The sequence below is a fragment of the Alexandromys fortis genome, unplaced genomic scaffold (assembly GCF_014885135.2).
Source record: "Alexandromys fortis isolate MF-2015 unplaced genomic scaffold, M_Fortis_MF-2015_v1.1 scaffold_177, whole genome shotgun sequence".
Classification (NCBI taxonomy): domain Eukaryota; kingdom Metazoa; phylum Chordata; class Mammalia; order Rodentia; family Cricetidae; genus Alexandromys; species Alexandromys fortis.
In genome coordinates, this window is record NW_026068056.1 from 1,211,083 (window position 1) to 1,231,709 (window position 20,627).

Below are 20,627 nucleotides of genomic sequence, written 5' to 3' on the forward strand. Positions count from 1 at the left end.
ATGGGCTCTTTGGATTCTCTATGGCAATGCCAGACAATACAAACCTTCTGGGTTTCGAGAGGTCAAGCAGCAAGAGGTTAGAAACAACCCTCTCATGGTAAGCTTGTGCTTGGGAACAGGTCTTTTTATGGAAGCGACACGCATTAATTAGGTTTCTTGTTTTAATTAGAATCAGTCGGATTTGTCAGATGAAGAGCTGAACGATGATCTTCTACAGAGTGATAATGAAGATGAAGAAAATTTCAGGTGCTCAATATTAATTCATGAAAACTGGGCCATATTTAAGTAAATTGACATGTTTATAAACTTTATAACTATAATGAGTAATTGAACAATGTGGTATTGGACTTCTAACATACATTACATTCTGAGTGAGATATTGGTGTATTCTGATATGGAAATCATATAGATTGTTCCCATAAATAGGTCAGTGGCATAAAGTTACTTATGTTAGAGCAGTTTGTGAAGGCTCAGTGCTTTATGTGCATGGAGTGTAGTGGTCTCTCACTTCATGCAGGCGACTGCAGTTTGATGTTGCTCTCTTTATTTTCCTTTCAGACAGTTTTTATTGATGCCATTCTGGAAAGGTACTTGGAAATACTCAGAAAATTTTCCAAGTTTTAGGAAGAAACGAGAAAAATACACATACCTTTTTGGGTTATAAATATGATTGCAAAACATATGAAAAATGCCATAGATTTGAAACTTGTTTTCTCACATAGTTTGTGGCTAAAAGTATAGTTTTAAATTATTTTACCAGTGAGATGCATTTGCCAATTCTCTTCTTTGATATCATGAACTATATTTTGATCTTTTGAATGAAGTTAGCCTTAAAATGTATCTTTGGAGTTTGGCCAGAAGCTTGAAGTCTATGGTATGCTCTGTGTCTCTGTGTTGCTGTATAGGCTGCCTTTTTTTTTTTTTTAAATATTTTTGTTCAATTAAAAAAATTATTTTTCCTGTAGTGTTTTGCCTGAATGCATGTCTTTTTACTACTTGTCTGCCCTCTGAAGTCAGAAGAGGGCATCAGATCCTCTGAAAATGGAAGTACCAATGCTTGTGAGCCACCATGTGGGTGCTGGGAATAGAGAGTGAGTCCTCTGGAAGAACAAGCCAGTGTTCTTAACAGCTGAGCCATCTCTCCAGCTCCTGCATTTGTACTCTTACCTTGAAATGTTTGCCCTTTAGCAGTTAGTGGGTTTTGTGGCTTTAAGGCGGTGGGGAAGAGACAGAAATCTTTAATAAAGAAAAAAAAAAAAAGACCTTTTCCTGTCTTATGAAGAAATTGCCGATTTGTTTGGTTTAGGTTTCTCTGTAGCTTTTGGAGCCCGTCCCGGAACTAGCTCTCGTAGACCAGGCTGGCCTCGAACTCCCAGAGATCCGCCTGCCTCTGCCTCCTGAGTGCTGGGACTAAAGGTGTGCACCACCACCGCCCGGCTTGGTTTAGTTTTTGAGACAAGGATCATATGGTAGTGTTCTGTAACTCATGCCAGTCCTTCTTCCTCAGCCTCCTGAGTGCTGGGCTAATAGACATGAGCCACTACAGCTGGTGGTATATCATTTATTTATTTTTTTTTAATACAGTTGTGATTAGTATACATTTATTTGAATGTTGAGATGTACTTTGATACTGAGTTTTATGTTTTGGTTTTATTAGAGAAGACCTTACAATTTGCATAATCTTTTTAAAAGGAAACTAAATTTTTCTCAACATTCTAATGGTGGGTGCTGGAGAAACGACTAGGCAGTTAAGAACACTTACTGCTACTGCAGAGGAATCTGGATTTGTTTCCAGCTCCTAAATCAGGCCACCTGCAATCCCCTATAATTCCAGGGGAATTCTTGTGATCTATGGGCACCAGGCTACATGCAGTGCAAATACTACATGCAGGCAATCATACAATAAGAAATTTAAATAAGCCTTGAGAATAATCCTATGAATTTCTGATCATTGAGTAGTACTCATGTTTTCTGTTCACAGTCATACCATCCAGGTTTCATCTGTTTCATCTGTAGATACCTTTAATTACCAGCATTCAAATGGCAGAGGTACAGATTGCTGAGTTTGAGGCCAACCTAGTCTACAGAGTCAGAGTTCCTGGGCAGCCAGAGCTACATAAGGAAACCCTGTCTCAAAAAAAAAAAAAAAGAAGAAGAAGAAAAATTAAATGTAGACAAAGGTTCGAAATGTTTAGGCTTTTGTCTTGGATTTTTTTTTTTTTTTTTTTTTTTTGGTTTTTCGAGACGGTTTCTTTGTGGCTTTGGATCCTGTCCTGGCACTAGCTCTGTAGACCAGGCTGGTCTCGAACTCACAGAGATCCGCCCGCCTCTGTCTCCCGAGTGCTGGGATTAAAGGCGAGCGCCACCATCGCCCGGCTGTCTTGGATGTTTGACAACTAGACCAGCTTCTTCATCAGGCTGACTTCATTCTTTTGGTCAGAAAGCAGAGCTGACAAATGGAGATACTGTCTGCATTGTGGGGCAGTGGCCCTGGGCCATTTCGAATCTAGTGCAGCTGCATTTTCATGGATTGTTAAGAGTGTACTCACCCATTGGGATTACTTGTAACCAGTGGTTGTTTGAGCATCACAACTGAATTATGTAATGATGCAGCTTTGTGCTTCCTCTCTATATGTCTTTTTTTTTCAATATTTCTTTCACTGTGTTTGTCTTCTAGTTCTCAGGGTGTCACCATCAGTCTGAAGACCACCTCTGGCATAGTTACATCATTTGAAATGTCTGACAATACCAACGACCAATCCGGGGAGCAGGAATCTGAGTATGAGCAAGGAGAGGATGAGCTAGCCTACCATAAACCCGAGGAACAAGAACTTTATACTCAAGAGTACCCAGAGGAAGGACAATATGAAGGCCATGATCCTGAGTTGACAGAAGACCAAATAGAATATGGGGATGAGCCAGAGGAGGAGCAGCTCTACAATGATGAAGTGCTGGACATTGAAATCAATGAGCCTTTAGATGAATTTACAGTGAGTCTTTTCTCTTTTGAATGGCCAAAGATAACATGGCTTCCTGCACATAGGTTTCTAGACTGATTTGAAATCTATTTACCTCCCATGGGAAGGAGAGAAATTAGACCTTATTATCACTGTCTGCCAGTTTCTTTATCAGAGCTATGACAAAGTTTGTGTTGACAGCTTGTTTGGCCAGCATTAATGCTCCTTTGTCATTCTGGAAGGCTGCAAAGAATTGTGACCTTGAGGATTGCACCCTAAGGAAGAAAACAGCTTTGTGTGGTAGAAGCACACTGTCAATGTTTGAAGTACTTAATGCAGAGCTTTTATCCAGGCTTTAGACAAGATCTGATAAAGTCCTTCTAAGGTGAAAAGATTATTGACCTGCTAAAGACATCTTTAAGGTGCTAATATTCCACAGTGATTGATGTCCTGTTTTCATTCATCCCTTTCTTACTAAGAACTGTCTAAACCTGAATAAAGAGGTTGAGGTTAGTTTAGAAAATGTCACACATAATTTGTTATCTGTAATCAGCAAGCTAAGGTGGTGCTGGTCTTTATTTCAGAATGATGGCTTTGGTAGATAGTGTTTATTTATATTAAACACCAGGAAAGGAAGAGGTACTGGTATAAGATTGGCCATGTATCATAATGGTGCATTACCAGAAGATGTTTGTGTTTTTAAAAAATCACCTAATGACATTCATGCTGGAAAGATGTTATTGCTGCATTGTGTGATGCCTAAGGGTTTCCTTTCACTGGGGTCCCATGAAGGCAGAGTGGAGATGAGACTGCTGAGATGTGTTCGAGAGGTGTAGGATCAGGACCTATAAAAAGAACTCTTGTTGGTAGGAGCAGTGCTCTCACATTTGGAGTCTTCGTTTAGCATGTGCTTGCATTTGAGGACTGCAGCCAACAGTTAATGAATTGTGGTCTTTTATGTGTATAGCAGTCTGCTTTACAAGTGGTTGATGATAAAGAGCCTGCAAATATTTGGTTCAGTCATGACTGTGCTTTGATGTCTCAGGAGGTAGAGGCTTATTCTTCAGAAAGTATATGTAGTTTGTGGTCAGTAGAGTCATGAAACAATATCATGGAGCCTGTTGTCTGTGGTCCTATAATGATGTAATTTAGTAATCAAGTCTTTCAGTAGATGGACAGTGTCTTCTGATACTGGTGTGCTTGCTTATGTGAGACACTGCAGTTTAACATGCTTGTTGAATTAACCAAGGTCTTTTGAGAATGTTGCTGTTTCTTGTATTTGACTGTTTGCTATTCATTTGTGACATTAGCTGTTGATTTCTTGGGTCTTTTACTCTTTAAATAGTCAGCACATCTTTACTAACCATAAGAAGTATGGAAAGTGTGTGCAGGTGAGTGTGCTCAGCCACTTATGTGGTGCTTGTTGTCTTGTGAACTTAGAATCAGTGAAAAGCTTTCTTCTTAAATATTTTGTTGTCCAATTTAGGACCACATAAAGTCCCAGGAATAATATAAAATCTACCTATGTAATTCAGCATCCTGCGGTCCAAGATTCAGGTATTGAAAGAATAAAATATTCCAATTCAAACATTTAAAAACTCTTTTACATTAAAATGAAATTTTTTTCAAAATTTAAAAACTCAAAAACTTTAATATGTCATTTAGAAATTCTGAGTTTGCTAGTATTTCACAGGTGAGTGTTCAGTGAACAGTGGCAGCCTACCTTACTATTTGGTATTAGAGCCACAGCTATCATTTTTTTAATTCATGGATACCACAGTGGTAGTGTCTGAAGTGACTGCCCTGGGTGGGAAGAGATCAGAATTAAGCTGTGGAATGCTTTGCTCTTGTCCAACAGCCAGGCCTTGTCTCAGACGGTCTCTGAGGTGCGTGTTGTCATTTTATCAGTAAAGATGCTATAGATCGTGTTCCCATTTACCCTAAGGGTATGGAGTTTGTCAAGTGATTTAAACTGGTTACTTGTCCTAGTCAGAATTTGTCAGCCTCTTCTCTAAAGCCAGACTTAACTCTGAAATGTGACCCTCATAAGCATGTGCTTTCTTGTGAGAGCCCACCTATAAAACCATGCATTTGTTAAATCCTTAAGACCACAGACTTTGTAACTGGAAGGGATTGTGTCACCTTTGAAGAAAGGGAGATCCCAGAGATGTTGGAAGACTGATCAGCATAGCTGTTCTGTTGTGTTAAGTGAATTTTGCAGGCATTATTGTTGATGAACATAATTTCATCTTACAATTTGTACTCTGGTAGCAATACAGCAAGAACTGTATTGCTCAGTAGCCAACAGAATAGTATTTGTTGGTGACATGAGGGTGTATTCACTGTGACGTCAGCACCAAATGAGATTTCATAAAACATTGTTTTGTAAAATCGGTTTAAATTTACCATTTGTGTAGAGAGTAGCAGACTATTCCATTGTGTTATTTGACTGAAATGTTGGTTAGCATCTCCACTTCTTTTTGATGGGATGCTAATAGTTTTTGTGCAAAGTGGAATGCAGTGTTAGGATCGTCTTGAGAAGCAGGTGGGTCAGTTTTCCCTACCTCATTACTTGTTGGTAATGCCAGCAGCAGTCTGCTTTCTTGCCAGTGTGGTGATCTCCAGTCACCTTGCCTGCTTACATTGCCTCAGCCCAAAAGGGACAAACTTGCCTACTGATAAGCCCTTTCCATTTCATGAAAAACATGGAATCATTCTTTCACCCAAGGGAAGAAAGGCCTGATGAATAGTCCACTGTAGTGTGATGCCTGAAAAGCACTTTGCTCTGTCAAATTGCCCTGCTCCTAATGTTTCTGTTGACCTTAAGTTGTCAGGAGCATAGGAGACCACCTGCTGCTTCCAAGCTTCTCAGTGAGCACACAAGCCTGGTTTTTGTAAGGCTTTTCTCATTTGGGTGCAGCAGGGGCTTGGTTATGAAGCTGAGCCATTGTTATTCTCCTCATTTCTGGACCACCATGTACGCTTGGTTTGCATGACCTTGCAGAAGAAGCTCCTATGCTGTATGCTCGGTCAGGCCATCACCACAGTAGAGTGTGTTAGAATAACTCCGCATGAATCGTACATGAAAAGTGGTTGAAAACACCCAAAAGCTTTGTGAGAAAAATGTTTCTTCTCTTTAATGGCCGTTAGGATGAAGAATACTTGCAGGCTTATGGTGGGCAACAAGGGCTGCAAGTGCGGGAAGACTGTGAGGCTGAAGATGACTTAGATGAGATTACTGATTCCCAGGTTGCTTCTGAGACCCACGAGGTACTTGTTCAACTTCTACAGTTTCCTGAGTTTCTTTCCTTCCAGATTTAAAACAAGATTTTTTTTTCTTAAGTATTAGTGCAAAGGTGATGCATGTGTGAATTGTGCATTGTAGTAGAAACCCAAGTCTGTACCTAGAGAGGTGAGTTGTGGTGCCTGGTGCCTGTGAGAAGTATGTACCCTGGATCAGCAATGCTTGTCTTTTTAAATGCTTGTTTTTATTGTGTGTTTATGATATGCGTGTGTGTGTGTGTGTGTGTGTTTGCCTGTAAGTGTCTCTTCATGGCACACATGTGGTCAGACAGTCAGAGGACAGCTTGTGGAGTCTCTTCTCTCCTTTTACCGTTTTTTGCGTTTTGAAGGGTCAGGCCTTTACAAGTGCTTCGCCTGCTGAATATAGCAGCTGGCCCAAGTGGTAGTGTTGAAAGTGATTTTTAGGGCTGACTTTTGTTATCAGTGCCTTGAAATCAGTGCTGTAATTATTTTAATTAGTTTATATTAGCTAATTTGGACCATTAGTCAAGAAACTCAAGAAATTATGCAAGGTTTTCTGTTTTAGTTTCTGTCTTAGGTGTTGAAGAAACAGTGACAATCCTGGGTTTCTACCCCCCATACGAAGAAGTTGTTAGAAATTACCATTATGCACAGCAAAAAGTGACAGATCCCAGGAGTGCGGAAGGGGCTTGTTGGGGAGGGTCTATGGCTGAGGCTGAATTGAAGAAATGACCCCTGAAGTACTCTTGAAAGAACAGTGGGCCTCTGGTTGGTCTGAGCTGTTCTCTTCTGAGAATTGGTAGGCACTGTGGTTAGGTCTGTAACAGGTTATGAAATCTTCTTAGCCCTGGGAATTGTTTCCTCCAATAATTTCCTTAATGTTCTTTCCTGCCTGCCAGAGAAAAGATAAGCAAAAGCCAGTGTTTCCTGGCTTGAGCCATTTTATTTGCATTGGGTGTTAATATTAGGGCTTTAAAAGACTCCTCCCAACCTTACCTCGTGAGTGCTAGGTATAAAACAGGAACCTTTCCCTTAAGCAGAATTTGGACTTTTTCTTTTGTACTTTGTATCTTATTCTCACTCTTAGAAATAAATTAAAACATAGAGAACAAACTAAGATTAGTGGAATAGACTCTTCACCTTGATTGTGTAGTTGTAGAAAAAGGTGTCTAATCCACGTCCCGTGGCAAAATTGGAGACACGGGACAGGCAGCCTGGTTGCCTCATAGCTTTCAGTATCTTTCTCCCCAGCAAACTGTTTAGTTTGCTCAGGCCTACAGGAATGCTTGAGATAGAAATCAAGATCTGACAGGTTTCAGAGCAGCTGAAAAGCTGCCAAGGAAGTCTTTGGGTGGTCAAAGGTTAGAAAGGAGAAGTTTGGTGCATATGACACACGTGTCCCTGTAGGATAAACAAATGAGCTACAAGTACATGAAAATATATTTAGTAAGGTTAAGGATTAAATCTATTTTAATTTTAATATTTTAAATTTTAATAATAAAATAATAAATTTTAATAATAAAATATTTAATAAATATTTTAATATTGGCAGAACCTGAGATTATTGGGAGATGTAGTCTTTGTTGGGAAGTGTGTACTAGAAATGTCATAAACCCATTTCTCTGGAATCTACATATTTGTGAGCAGGTAACTACTTGGTCTTTGTTGTTGAATCAATCAGTGCAGGTGTGTTCCTGTACCCAGTGACCTTGAAAGAAAGGATCTTCTCCCAGGGCAAGTCTGTTTAGGTCAGAATAGAGGTCCCAAGTTGCGTTCATCCTTAAGCATAGATCCCTCTGGATGTGATCACAGGGCCCTGCAGCAGGGCCTCAGGGAAGTGCTGTTGCTGGGGAGGTGACTCATGATTCAGCCCAGTTCCACCAAGTCTTGGTCTTTCCATGTTCACAAGTCTGTGTTAGACCACTTTGCTAGTTTTCAACACCCTCACTGTCCTTGACAGACTCAGCAACCCAGAAGTATGTTGTCCTTTGACTTAACACTTCTACTTTAATGAATTTATTTAAAGGGATAATCTAAGATGGATTCAAAGCCCTAGTACGTGTTTGTGTTGGCAGTGTAAACATTCCATTAAGTTACTGTAGTGGCCCCGTAAGAGAGGAACTCATATCTTCCTTTTGCTGTATAATTAAGTAAAAAGTGCTAGGCAATATGTTTTGCTCTCTGCGCTGTATCTAAATTTCTTGTAATTCTAAAAAACAAATAGTCAAAAGTCTGGATGAAGATAAAGTAACCATAGTGTTTGCTTTTAGACTGTGGGATTATTTAGTCATGACCAGAGCTTTCTGTTATGCCATTATTGGAGTGTTATATAGAAAAGTGGATCCTCAGAGTTCGCTGGTAAGATAGAAGACCCTGTCTATGGGGTTAAGGGAGAGATTGATAGAAGGCACCCAGAGACCTCCTCTGGCGTGTGTGTGTGTGTGTGTGCGCGCACATGCCACCCCCTCCCACACACGCATGCAGAGTAATAGTTTATATTCAGTGAGTCGATCATAAAGATATCAACTGATTATAAGTTTTTATTCATGCATATACCCATCTTACCGTCTTGTCAGCAGCGGTGGGGTGCAAGTCAGGAACACAGCTCTGCATAACCACCTACAGCAGCCTAATTTCTTTTCTGAGACTTCCTTCTAGTTAGGTGAAGCTGGGATTCTTGACTTCACCACAAGAAAGAATTTCAGGATAAACAAGTATGAAGCAGAGTTGGTGTTCATAGAGACAGACAGATTGCATGGAATTAAAAGAAAGACTTCCAGGGAAAAGATAGGAACCCCTTCTAGCATTAGTCACACTGTATTACATGTCTTTATAAGAGGCCTGTATCTGTAAAGACACAGGAGGATATTTCAGGATGCTGAGAAGTTTAAGATCGTAGGGAGCTTCCTGAAGTGTTTTGATAGGATTTCAGTTAATGAGGTCATAGGAATTTCTAATTGAGTTAGAATGTTTTCATTGTAAACTAAAGTTAATAGTGGTGTTTATTAGGAGATTCTCATAAAATATCTGGGGAAGGAACATGGACAAACTCAAAAAGAAAAAGATCCAAGTAGTCCTTTAGAGCCCTGATATTAGCACCCAGTAAGACACATTCTTCAATAACTGCACAGTTGGGGTGAAGAGTCTTACACTGATCTCATTTTTTCCCCCTAAGTTTTAATTTATTTCAAAGAGTGATAGTGAGACACAAAGTACAAAAAGTCATATTCAACTTAAGGAAAGGCTCAGAGGTAAGGTGAGAGGAGTCTTTTAAAGCCCTGATATTGGCACCCAATGCAAATAAATTCTTAAGCTAGGAAACACTGGGCTTTTTTCTTAAAGTCTTGGCTTTACAGAGGCTAATACTATTGTATCTCCACCTACTTGATCTAATTATACTAGAAGTTCACCTTAGTGTTTACCTGCTCCCCCCCCTTTGTTTTTGTGATATTGGGATTGAACATAGAATCTCAAGCATGTTAAACAAGGGCTATGCCACTGAGCTACACCCATAACCCACGTAGCTGTTTTTGCTTAACATAGTTTTGAATTAATTCAAATACTTACATGTAGCATTAATTATTCTGTTTATTGATATGCCTTATTGTTTCTTTTCCTCTTGTTAGATATTTGGATTGTTTCTAGTTTTTTTTGTGTTATGGATGAATGCTCACCATTTTGTGGACATACATTTTTGTTTTGTTGTTAGGTATTGATAGAATTACTGAGCTAGACTAGCATGGTGCTTGTCTGTCTGTCTGTCTATCTATCTATCTATCTATCTATCTATCTACCTACCTACCTACCTACCTACCTACCTACCTACCTACCTACCTATCAGACTAGCAGGTGCTTGTCTAACCTTATCTTATCTTATCTTATCTTATCTTATCTTATCTTATCTTATCCTATCTACCCTATCTTGTGGTAATTACCAAGTTGTTTTCCAGAAGCGATTGTGCCGTTTTATACCCTTCATTTGGTGAGAGTTCTTCTCATTGTTCCTCCTTATTTGGTGTCAGTTTTTTCCTTCAGCCCTTCAGTGACTGCGTCATTGTGTGTTTTGTTTGTATTTCTTTGATGGCTAATGATATTGAGTACTGTTCATATATTTTTTTCAACTTTATATAGTCCATTGGTTTGGCTTTAGCTGCCTTTTCTTTAAAGTAGGTTATCTCTTATTTATATAAGCTACAAACTGTATAAGGTCTTCAAAATAGATTGCTTATATATTTGTACTCTACATAGACAATATAATTTGTGTTTATTTTCTTAGTGTCTATAATTGAGATAATAGATTGATAATGTATATATATTGTAGATATCAAGTCCATTGGCAGATTGTGAAATTTTTTTTCTGAACCTCCAAATTATGTTTAATTTTCTTAATTTTAAGTTTTTTAAATAAGATACAGTGTATTCAGGGTGATGTGGCTGTAAACAAATTTAAGTTTTTAAAAATGTCTTTATTATATGGGAGTTTTGTCTATAATACATGCTGGTGTGCCATGTGTGTGCAGTGCCTTTGGAGGTCAAAAGAGAGAGGACATCAGACCTCCCGGTTCTTCTGTTGAGTCATCTCCCCAGTATTCAAATTTATTTTTTTTTAAGTAGAAAATAAGTTAAATGATAATCAAGTGGTTTTTTTTTTTTTGACCTAAGAAAATTTTGACTACCCAAGACTATAAATTTGGCTTGCTCTTTTCTTGTGGAAGCGTTGTGTCATTAGCTACTGTTAGTTTAGAGCTAGAGACTGCCTTGTCTAATAGCATTTGAACTATGAGAGCAATCCATTGCTTTTAAATAAAAAAGGTTTTCCAATTCTTCCGCTGGTGTGAAGGCTTTCCTTCCCATCCGGTGCAGTCTCTGTGCTGTCGCCTGACGGTGCCCTCAGGCACTTCTACTCCACTCACTTGTTTCTATAAAGTCTGTATGTTAGCCGTACAGCAGCTTGGAGTAATGGAGCATGAAACCAGGTGGTGCAAACCCACCAACTTTATTCTTTTCTAAGATTCTTTTGTGTATTGTATTTGTCAGCATCTGCTAGAAGTCCTGCTAGGGTGTTCATAGACAGGTTCATTATTTTAAGTTTATTTTAATTTTTAAAGGTTTTATTTTTATACTGCTCCGTGTGTGCGTGCGTGCGTGCGTGTGTGTGTTTGGTTATGTACATGAGTGCATGTGCCCAAGGGATACCAGAAGAGTGTGTGTGGTCTGCCCGTGCTGGAGTTACTGGTGTTTGTAAGTCACCTGATGTGGGTGCTGAAAACTCAGTTTAGTTTCTTTGATAGAACAGTATGTACTCTTAACCACTGACACGTCTCTACAGCCCGTAGGTTATTTTAATTTTAATAATTTTACCTGTTAATAAAAACATTTTACTTCATTCACTGTAATTAGAATCCTTTTATTTCCTCTACCTTACTGACTCGGTGCAAGTGCTACTTACAGCAGAAGACTAGCTTCAAAGCAGACTTTCTTGCTGTATATTTAGTGCTGGGAGCCAAGACACTAAGTGCTAGCTTAAGTTTTGTTCTCAGATTGAAGATGTTCTTTTTGATTCTAGTTTGCTGGTGGTGATTTTCTAATTAATACCAAATTTTAGTAATCCCTTCTTTATATCTATTGTAATCATACGGTTAATATAATTGCCACAATAAGGTTTTTGCTTTGGTGGATATGATTTCTTTGCTGTGGCATATTACTGGATGTAGTCTGTGTATCCAAGAGTTGGCCTCCTTGGGAGCTTGTGAGGAATGTGGACTCTCAGGTCCCACTCTAGACCTCCCAGGTCTGAATCTGCTTCTGAACGGGATTTGCAGTCACTGGGGTACATGCTAACAGAGAGCAGTCCTGCCTAAGCAGAGGTACAACAGGGACATTGTGGCCTTGGTGCCTTGAGGACTCATCATTGATCCGACTTACTCTATTTTCAGATTTTATACAGTGATGCAGGAAAGGTAGTGTTACACTAACAAGAATGTGAAATTCTGGGGCTGCAGAATTTTCCAGCATGTTGTACCTCACAGCACTGAAAAGTCATAGTCATACTGAAAGTGGCATTTGTATTCCCAGAACCAATTGTACTATTTTTATAGTTAGCTTTTCACGTTGAGAATGTATGGAAAAGGAAATTTACAGTGATTGTCTGTAGGTTTAACTTCTTATGTATTTTCTAATAGTGTGTCTTTGTTTCTTTTAAGAATAAAGAATCATTCATTCATGACAATGAAAAGGCAAGCTGTGTTTTTTTTATTACACTGGTAGAGAGTGTTTAAATGAACCCTGTACTCGGTGCATGCTTGTCTTCATCTGCCAGTGCGCTACTGAGACTGACCTAAGAGGGAGGTGATAGTGCTCAGGAGCTCAGAAGGAAGAATTGTATGAAAAATGTGCTTTAGTTTAGGTTGGCACTGGAGGGAGTTTTTGTAAGGGACTCTGCTAAAATACAACTTGGTTTTATTTAGTATAGAGAAGTGGAAGAAGAAATGATTTTGTCTTTTACTGGTCTCAGCACTAAGTGTCTGGTAAGTTAACACTAAACAACAAGCATGAAGTAAATAGGAAGGGGAGGGTTGGGGAGCGTTCGTGAAGAAGAAGTGTTGTGAAGGCTAGAACAGTAGCAAGCAGCCACAAACTCCAAAACTGACAGGGACAGCTGACGAAAGGTCAAAGTATATGGTTAGGGACTGTGAACTGTTCAGCTTACATGGCTGAAAGTAGCCATTGCAGCTATAAGATGGATTCTGTGCTGCTAACTGTAGTGTTACAGATGTTAGCTTACATTGTAGTCATATGCACGTTAAGTTGTGTGGGAATTCTGCTGTGGTCTGGATTAGATGTAAGGCAGCAGGGATATTTAACCAGCGTCTGTGTTCTGGCAAGTACGAGTAGCAGCAGTGTGGACGTAGGTCCTCATGTGTTGATCACAGGCAGGAATTTGAGGGTTTTTTAAAAGTAAATTTCTTTTAATATTTGAAGTTTTCCTCCCACTGGAGGTGGCTTCATGTTTCACGTAGCCTTTTTCTAGGATCTTTGAAGTATACTTACATTTTATGTGGCTATGGACTTACCTCTCCCTGTTTTTCCTGTCTGCTTATAGGGAGGAATGGAAACCTTAGAACTCCAGAAAGACATAAAAGAAGAGTCAGATGAAGAAGATGACGACGATGAAGAATCTGGAAGATTGCGTTTCAAAACTGAAAGGAAAGAAGGAACAATTATTAGGCTCTCAGATGTAACTAGAGAAAGAAGGAACATTCCAGAAACTTTGGGTAAATTTTGGTTTTGACCTGTGGGTAATTTTTTTCTTTTCTCCCCCTGCTCCTTTTTTTCTGGCCTGTTTCCCCCATCTTTGTTTCTACTGCAGATCCCTCTATATCTTCCTGTGATTGTTGTTGAGGATGTGTGATATATGGGAGGCTGGTGCTTAGATGTGCTGTGTTCGTCATTCTGCCACACAACCACTTCTGTGTTATGAGTGTTTGAGTGAAATATTTAAAAGTATTTTTTAGTAGTTTTCTTTGGGAGTATATGACCTAAAGCTACTCTCCTTCATGCCCTGTGTTCCTGACTGTACTGAGGTGTGGCATGGGGATCCTTGGCAGGGATACTGGCTATTATCTACTAGGCTGTCCCTCAGGTAGCCAGTGCTAAGTTGGTTTTATTTTGCACTTGTAAAATCCTTGTAGTCATCTTTTTGGGTTCTCTTTGTCTCTTGTTCCTGAGTGTTCAGTGATTAACTTATAGAGATCATTAACTAGATGTTAAGAGTCTGCTGTTGAAGACCTTCCTCAGACTGTTGCTAGGTGATAGCAGTGACCCTACCCCACCTACAGTTTGTGTCATTTTTTACTTGATCATTGGGTTTAATTGGCGTGCCATAGTCACCTCATGGCCTGGAAATGTTGCTTAGTGGTAGAAGCATATGTCTTCTAGACACTTGGGTTTTTGAAAGTAGCCATTTTGAGTCTTTAGACCCAGGCAGTGCCTAGGAAGATTGCATTTTCAGTGTGCTGCTTGGACTTTTTAAGAACAGGAGTACCAGGGTTTGACTATCTAAGGAGGAAGGCAAGGCTCACAGGACAGCAGGGTCTACCTGCCTTCCTATTTGGGTCAGAGTAAAAATCAAGATTAAGGCCTCATCATTACCTTGATGATATATGTCTGTGTCTTGACTGTCTGTCTGTCTGTCTCTGTCTTTGCCTTTCTGTATATGTATGTGTGTGTGTGTATTGGTTTGTAATAGTTATTTTCTATTGCTGTGACAATTCTATGGTCAGAGTAACTTACAAAAAAATGTTGTTGGACTTACAGTTTTAGAGGGTTTGAACTCATGATGGCAAAGCAAAGACATGGTGGCAGGAACAGCTAAGAGCTCAAGTCCTGATCCACAGATAGGAGCCAGAGAGAGCAGCACAGACATTAGTATGGTGTGAGTCATCTGACACCTCAGATCCTACCCCTAGTGGCACACCTGTCCAACAAGGCCACATCTCCTAATCCTTCCCAAACAGTTCCACCAACTGGGATCAAGCATTCAAATATCTGAGCTTATGTACCTTGGTTCAAAGCTTGGAGCCTGGAACCCTGGTTAGGAACTGTTAGGGAATGAAGAAAAGACAGACACACATACAGTGAAGCTGGGATCAGGTGAGGTTCTAACATTACCTTAAGCTACCTCCAGCTACTTGGAACCTCAACTTTTTCATTATGTTGAGCACAGGGGAAGGGGCTAGCTAGTCTTGGTAGGAAATCTGTGTGGGGAGCAGTCTCAGGCTATAAATTTCTGGGAGGAGGAAGCTGATAGCCTTTGCCTACACAGATCAGTTGTTCATACTTGGACTCTGACTCAAAGGAAAGTTTTGCCATTTCTCTTGAGCCAAGCCCACATAGGCGTAATGATTTTTGCCAACTTTCCCTGGGTCAGTTGGCCCTGGAGTCCTTGAAATGGTCCTGTGCATCTCAACTCTCTCAGGAGTTGATTCACTTGGGGCTTCCCCCACTACTTAACTTATAAGGGCCATTATCATTCAAAACACAACATGGTTGTTTTTTGCCACTAAATAGGAGCAAGCAGCATGTTTCAGGGGCACATACAAATTCTCTGGGTGAACACTAAGCTGCCCTCATCCACTAATATAGTTCCAATTCATTGTCATAGTTGTTAGTATTCATTTTATTTCCTTCCAAGGATGTGAGTATGGTTGTCCTGAAACATTCCATTTGTCTGTATTCGTACTTTTGTTTGGTACATCCCTTTTTCAGCATCTTTGCCTTCTTCCTTTCTTTTCTGAGTTATTTATATTTTTCTTTATTCAGAAATCTATCAAGTCTGCTTTCTTTTCAAGTTACCTGACACCTGTAACTAGTTGTCTTCAGAGACAAAGGCTTGGGGTGTTGTTTTGTTGTAGACAAGTTACATCCTTGGAACTCTCGGGAGGAGAGGGCTTGGAACCCTTACAAACAGTGCTATAAGGGTAAATAATTGGATTATTTACTGTCCTTCTAAAAAGGACTAGGAGTATTTTTGTAGAATGTGGTAATTTGGCTAGGTAATTAGACAAAGAAAAGTTTTGTTTCACTGAGTGGTGGTGGAACATGGATTTAATACTAGCACTTTGGAGGTAGAGACAGGCAGATTTTTGTGAGTTCGAGGCCAACTTGGTCTTCATAGTGAGTTCCAGGACAGCCAGGCCTAACACAGTGAGACCCTGTTTACCAATAACTTCAAAGTTGGGGTCATTCTCAATATGCAGAGATAGTACCACCCATCAGAAGACTGGTTTCCTGAAAGAAAGAGCTTCCTGTTAGGGCTCGCAATTTCCCAGATAGAGTAGGTGTATACATAACTTGATGAGAAAGAGAGCTGGACCTGTTAGCTTGTGTCCCCAGTCCCAATATGGAGTTTATTGAATTGTAAAGCAGTTTGCCTGCTTTTATACTGAGATACTGTGTTTCTACTAGAGGCCCTGTGTTCTCTGGTGATATATAGTTTTTGGACAGTTGATTTATTTAGTTTTGTCATTTTGTTTACAAATAAAAACTTTTAAAAATTAGATTTATTTATTTTATTTTTTGTGTTTTGAGTGTTTGCCTGAATGTGTGTATCATATGTGTATCATATGTGTATGTTAGTGCTTCTGGAGCTTAGAAAAGGGGGCAGGATCCACTGGAATTGGGGTGCTTATAGTGGCCATGTGGGCGCTGGGAATTGAACCCCGGTCCTCTGGAATTGGAGTTGGAGATGATGATAAGCCACCAAGTGGTTGCTGGGATTGAACCCCAGTGCTTTTGAAGAGCAGCCAGTGAGTGTTCTTAACTCCTGATCCATCTCTGCAGCCCACAAGTAACAGCTTACTACCTTAGTGATAGATAGCCTTAATTAATGTTGAGAATCTTTTGTTCTTTAAAGAATAATCAGATGCTGCCGTGGTACCGCCCATTTCTGACTCTGAAAGCATGTGTGTGAAGTGATGAGTTCTTTTTGAGATCTAGCAGGGAGTTTGGTCACTTTCAAACACAATGTCTCCTCGTGTGAAGAGCACTAATTCACACACATGACTCTCCACTGTTAAAGAGCTGTATCTCAGTTTTTGATTGGGGTATTTGCTTCTGGCTGGGTTAAAAGTATACTTTGGGGCTTTCATTTAAGTTAGTATTACTTAATTGATTATCCTTTTTCTCAGTCAGGATTCTATAAATTAACCTTACAGAAAACTGGTTAAGAAATACTTTTTTCTGTTTTGCCAAGGATGACGCCAACTGTGAATTCAGAACATAAATTATTCTGTGCAGATGATGTCACTGGTGTCGGTGGTAATACTCTGGTAGAGCCCAGTTGAGCAAGATTGTAGACCAAGTGTGTGAAGGGTTTGTTCATTGTATATGAAAATGCCAGGGTGTGCTCTACACATGGACACTTTGACCATTTTTTCTCTAGGCTGAACCTGGAAGTAAAGAGCAGTGGCTTCTCTTGTGCTCAAGGAAGCAGACGTGGACTTGGGCGGTCTTTGAAAGTAGTGTGGGCCGGGAGGGAAAGTGCTTTTTATTTTTTGAAGCTAAGCTTTTTGTTCACTCTGTGATTTTTTTTTTTTTTTTTTGTTCAGCCTCACTGGCCACATGCATCATGTTAAATTACTTTTTATTGCTTTAGCTTAAAGAACTGCTTGGCAATCCTTACATCTAGTTCTGTTGAACTAACACCCTGGCTGCCTTCATTGATGACCAAAGACCTTTGGGAAGAACCTTTGATCTAGTGGCAGTGGGAGTTGTTAATGCTAGTAGCCACATATACTCACCTGTTAATACTATAGTCCTTGTTTTTTGTTCAGTTATCTTTTGAGATTTGCCATTTTGATTTGCCAAACTGTATTCCATAAGTATCTATCCATTTCTAGCTACTCTAGTATTTGGAAGCAAATATGTTACTAGTTAAGAAAGGGATAGGATAGTATAATTATAGTTACTTTATGATATATCTCTTTACTCTAGGATCTGGACATAGTTCAGAAAACATTTATGGGGAAATTAACATTTCAGTTGAAGTTACAAATGTAATTTCTGTCCTGTCATATTTTGGTGACCTTTTGTGACAGCTTGTCTCAATTGGAGGAGAGCATTTTTCCTTGCTGATTAAAGATGTCATTTGAAACCATTTTATTACTGAGAATAGTAAAATTAATCTTGACACTCAGAACCACTAGAAAAATAATTGCTGATTCATTGTGTAAAATGTGTGTGTGAAACAATCATGTAGTCAAGATTAAAATAAAAATCTCTGCTGGTTACAGTGAGATTATTACGTTTTCTTTCTAGTAGGTTCATATTCATTTGAAAGAGACGGGATACCATATCAACATTTTCAAGAAAATGAATCATAACTTACAGATTATTAAAATCTCTCCCCAGTAGAGAAGAAAGGCTTCCAGTAGTGTTTAGTGATGTTTTGACAAAATACACATTTACTATTAAAACATGTATTGCCACATTTAGACACTACTGTAAAAGAAAGGGACCCTGTTTGGATGAAAGGGCTCTTCCCCCTTAGGGGCTTAGAATAATGTGCTATTGGAAGGTTCTTAGGGTCGAGTTCATTGTTCCCTGAAGCATGGGAGAGACACAAGTGGCTATGTGAAGGTTCCTGCAGTGTTTAAAGTAGCCAGCTTTTCTTTGCATGGCTTTTCTTCTCTTTTGACATGGTATCCATATCTGACTGTGTGGACACACAATGGTCTTTTTATAGCCTGACATATATACTAATACATATAAAAGTTTAAAGTGAATGCAATGTTCATTCTTTAGGAATTATCTTTAATAATTTTGCTCTAGAAGGTCAGTAGTGGCTTTGATTTACATCAGAACACTCAGAGTATTTTTTCCTGATTCTGTGCCATTGCTCATTAGTAGCATTTTCTTTTCTGTTTCCTTCCTTCCTTCCTTCCTTCCTTCCTTCCTTCCTTCCTTCCTTCCTTCCTTCCTTCCTTCCTTCCTTCCTTCCTTTCTGTTGTTGTTGTTGTTGTTGTTGTTGTTGTTGTTGTTGTTGTTGTTTTTGTAGACAGGGTTTCTCTGGGTTGCCCTGACTGCCCTGGAGCTCTCTCTGTAGACCAGGCTGGCCTCGAACTCAATGTAGATCTGCCTACCTTTGCCTCCCAGGTGCTGGTACTAAAGAAAGGTATGTTCTCCCATGCCTGGCTAATGGCATTTTCTTACTGGTCTAATTGTATCCCAGTGGTAGAGGAGGAGAGTTTCCAACTGTACTGCTCTGTAAATATTGGCTGCTTTTTATATTCACTTGGCACACTGTGAAAGTGAAAGCATTTTAAGATTGATAGATGATTCATGTTTCGAGAGATTGCTACTGGTTCTTACTGTTCTCTTTCCACAGATAGATGTAGTATGGGCTTCATTTAACACTGTTCATCTTTTTACACAGAGCTCTCAGCAGAAGCCAAAGCTGCCCTGCTTGAATTTGAGGAAAGAGAGCGGCAGCATAAGCAGGGGCGGTGTGGTTCCCGGCGGGGAGGGAGGCGAGGAGGCTCTCTGATGTGCCGTGGAATGGGGGACCAGAGGCGAGAGAACAGTGAGAGGGGAAGGATGAAGGAGCACAGGCCCGCCCTACTTCCTACACAGCCTCCTGTTGTGGTAAGTATAGGAACAGTTTTGGAGCAATAAAAACACTCCTGTGAGTCACACAATTCACACTCACCTTTTCTGAAATGACACTGAAGCAGTAGAAGCAGTGGTTGAAGTTCTGGGTTATGGTTTATGGTATGATTTGTAATTTAAAGATTTACTCCTTCCATTATTGGGTAGTTAAAAATCCACCTCAGGGCTGGAGAGATGGCTCAGTGGTTAAGAGCACTTGCTGCACTTCCAGAGGACCTGGATTCAATTTCCAGCATCCCCATGGCAGCTCTCACCTGTTTGTAACTCCAGTTCCAGAGCTCCTGATATCCTCACATAGACATACAGGTAGGCAAAACACCAATGAACATGAAATAAAAATAAATTAGAAAAAAATTCACCTCAGTGCTTTCATTGAACTTCCATTAGTGGCTTGTGTGGCTGCAATGTGGCCTGCTGTTCTCCTTATATCAGTGACACCCTCTCAAGTTTTTGATGTGCTGATGTGAATACAGATAGACTCTAGGCCATACTCATAAAGTGGTTTTATATATAGATTTTCCCTTTAGTGTCAGCTTTTCTTAATTGTTGTATCTTATAAAGCTGTTCATGACTTGAGACTGAATTATGTAGTTAAACTTGGATAAATGTCTTCTGGGATGTCTCAGAAGCAAAGGTAGGAGTCATAGTGTTTGTTGTCCTTTTGTCAGCTAGAGGTAAACTTCATGGCTTTCTCCTTTGGAAGTCAGTGTTAGGAAGAAACATAATGCAAGATGTGTCCCTAGTGTATCCACATACCCTTCTGAGGCTTGCTGCTACACTTGGCCTTTGTTGACAATGCTTTGGGTAGATTGCTCTTTGGGCTTTCAAGGGAGGGGGACTTGATTGGGGGAGGGGGAGGGAAATGGGAGGCGGTGGCGGGGAAGAGACAGAAATCTTTAATAAATAAATAAAAAAAAGTAATTTAAAAAGAAAAAAAAAAACAAGAGTTGTTGTAGTCATGGTGTCTCTTCATAGCAATAAAAACCTAACCAAGACAGAAGTTGGGCTGGGCAGTAGGGGTGCATACCTCTAATCCCAGCACTCGGGAGGCAGAGGCAGGTGGATCTTTGGGAGTTTGAGGCCAGCCTGGTCTACAAGAGCTAGTTCCAGGACAGGTTCCAGTTCCAAAGCTACAGAGAAACCCTGTCTAAAAAAAAGTTGGTACCAGGGACTGGGGTATGCCTAACCTTGATACTGTTTGAAGGAATATGAACTTTGGGACTATGGATTAGAAAAGCA

General features: G+C 39.8%; 1 protein-coding gene across 4 annotated transcripts in view; it reads left to right on the forward strand.

Moving 5' to 3' along the window:
• The window catches only part of Rbm33 (RNA binding motif protein 33), a 116,202-nt gene that overhangs the window by 24,448 nt on the left and 71,127 nt on the right, over positions 1 to 20,627 (forward strand). For 2 of the 4 annotated variants that reach the window (XM_050119913.1, XM_050119912.1), the window contains exons 4-8: positions 170 to 246; positions 2,678 to 2,990; positions 6,108 to 6,227; positions 13,324 to 13,495; positions 19,156 to 19,364. In XM_050119913.1, coding sequence (XP_049975870.1) covers positions 170 to 246; positions 2,678 to 2,990; positions 6,108 to 6,227; positions 13,324 to 13,495; positions 19,156 to 19,364 — 891 coding nt within the window. The remainder of the gene's footprint in view (positions 1 to 169; positions 247 to 2,677; positions 2,991 to 6,107; positions 6,228 to 13,323; positions 13,496 to 19,155; positions 19,365 to 20,627) is intronic. The other 2 variants (XM_050119914.1, XM_050119915.1) reach the window with 1 other exon arrangement.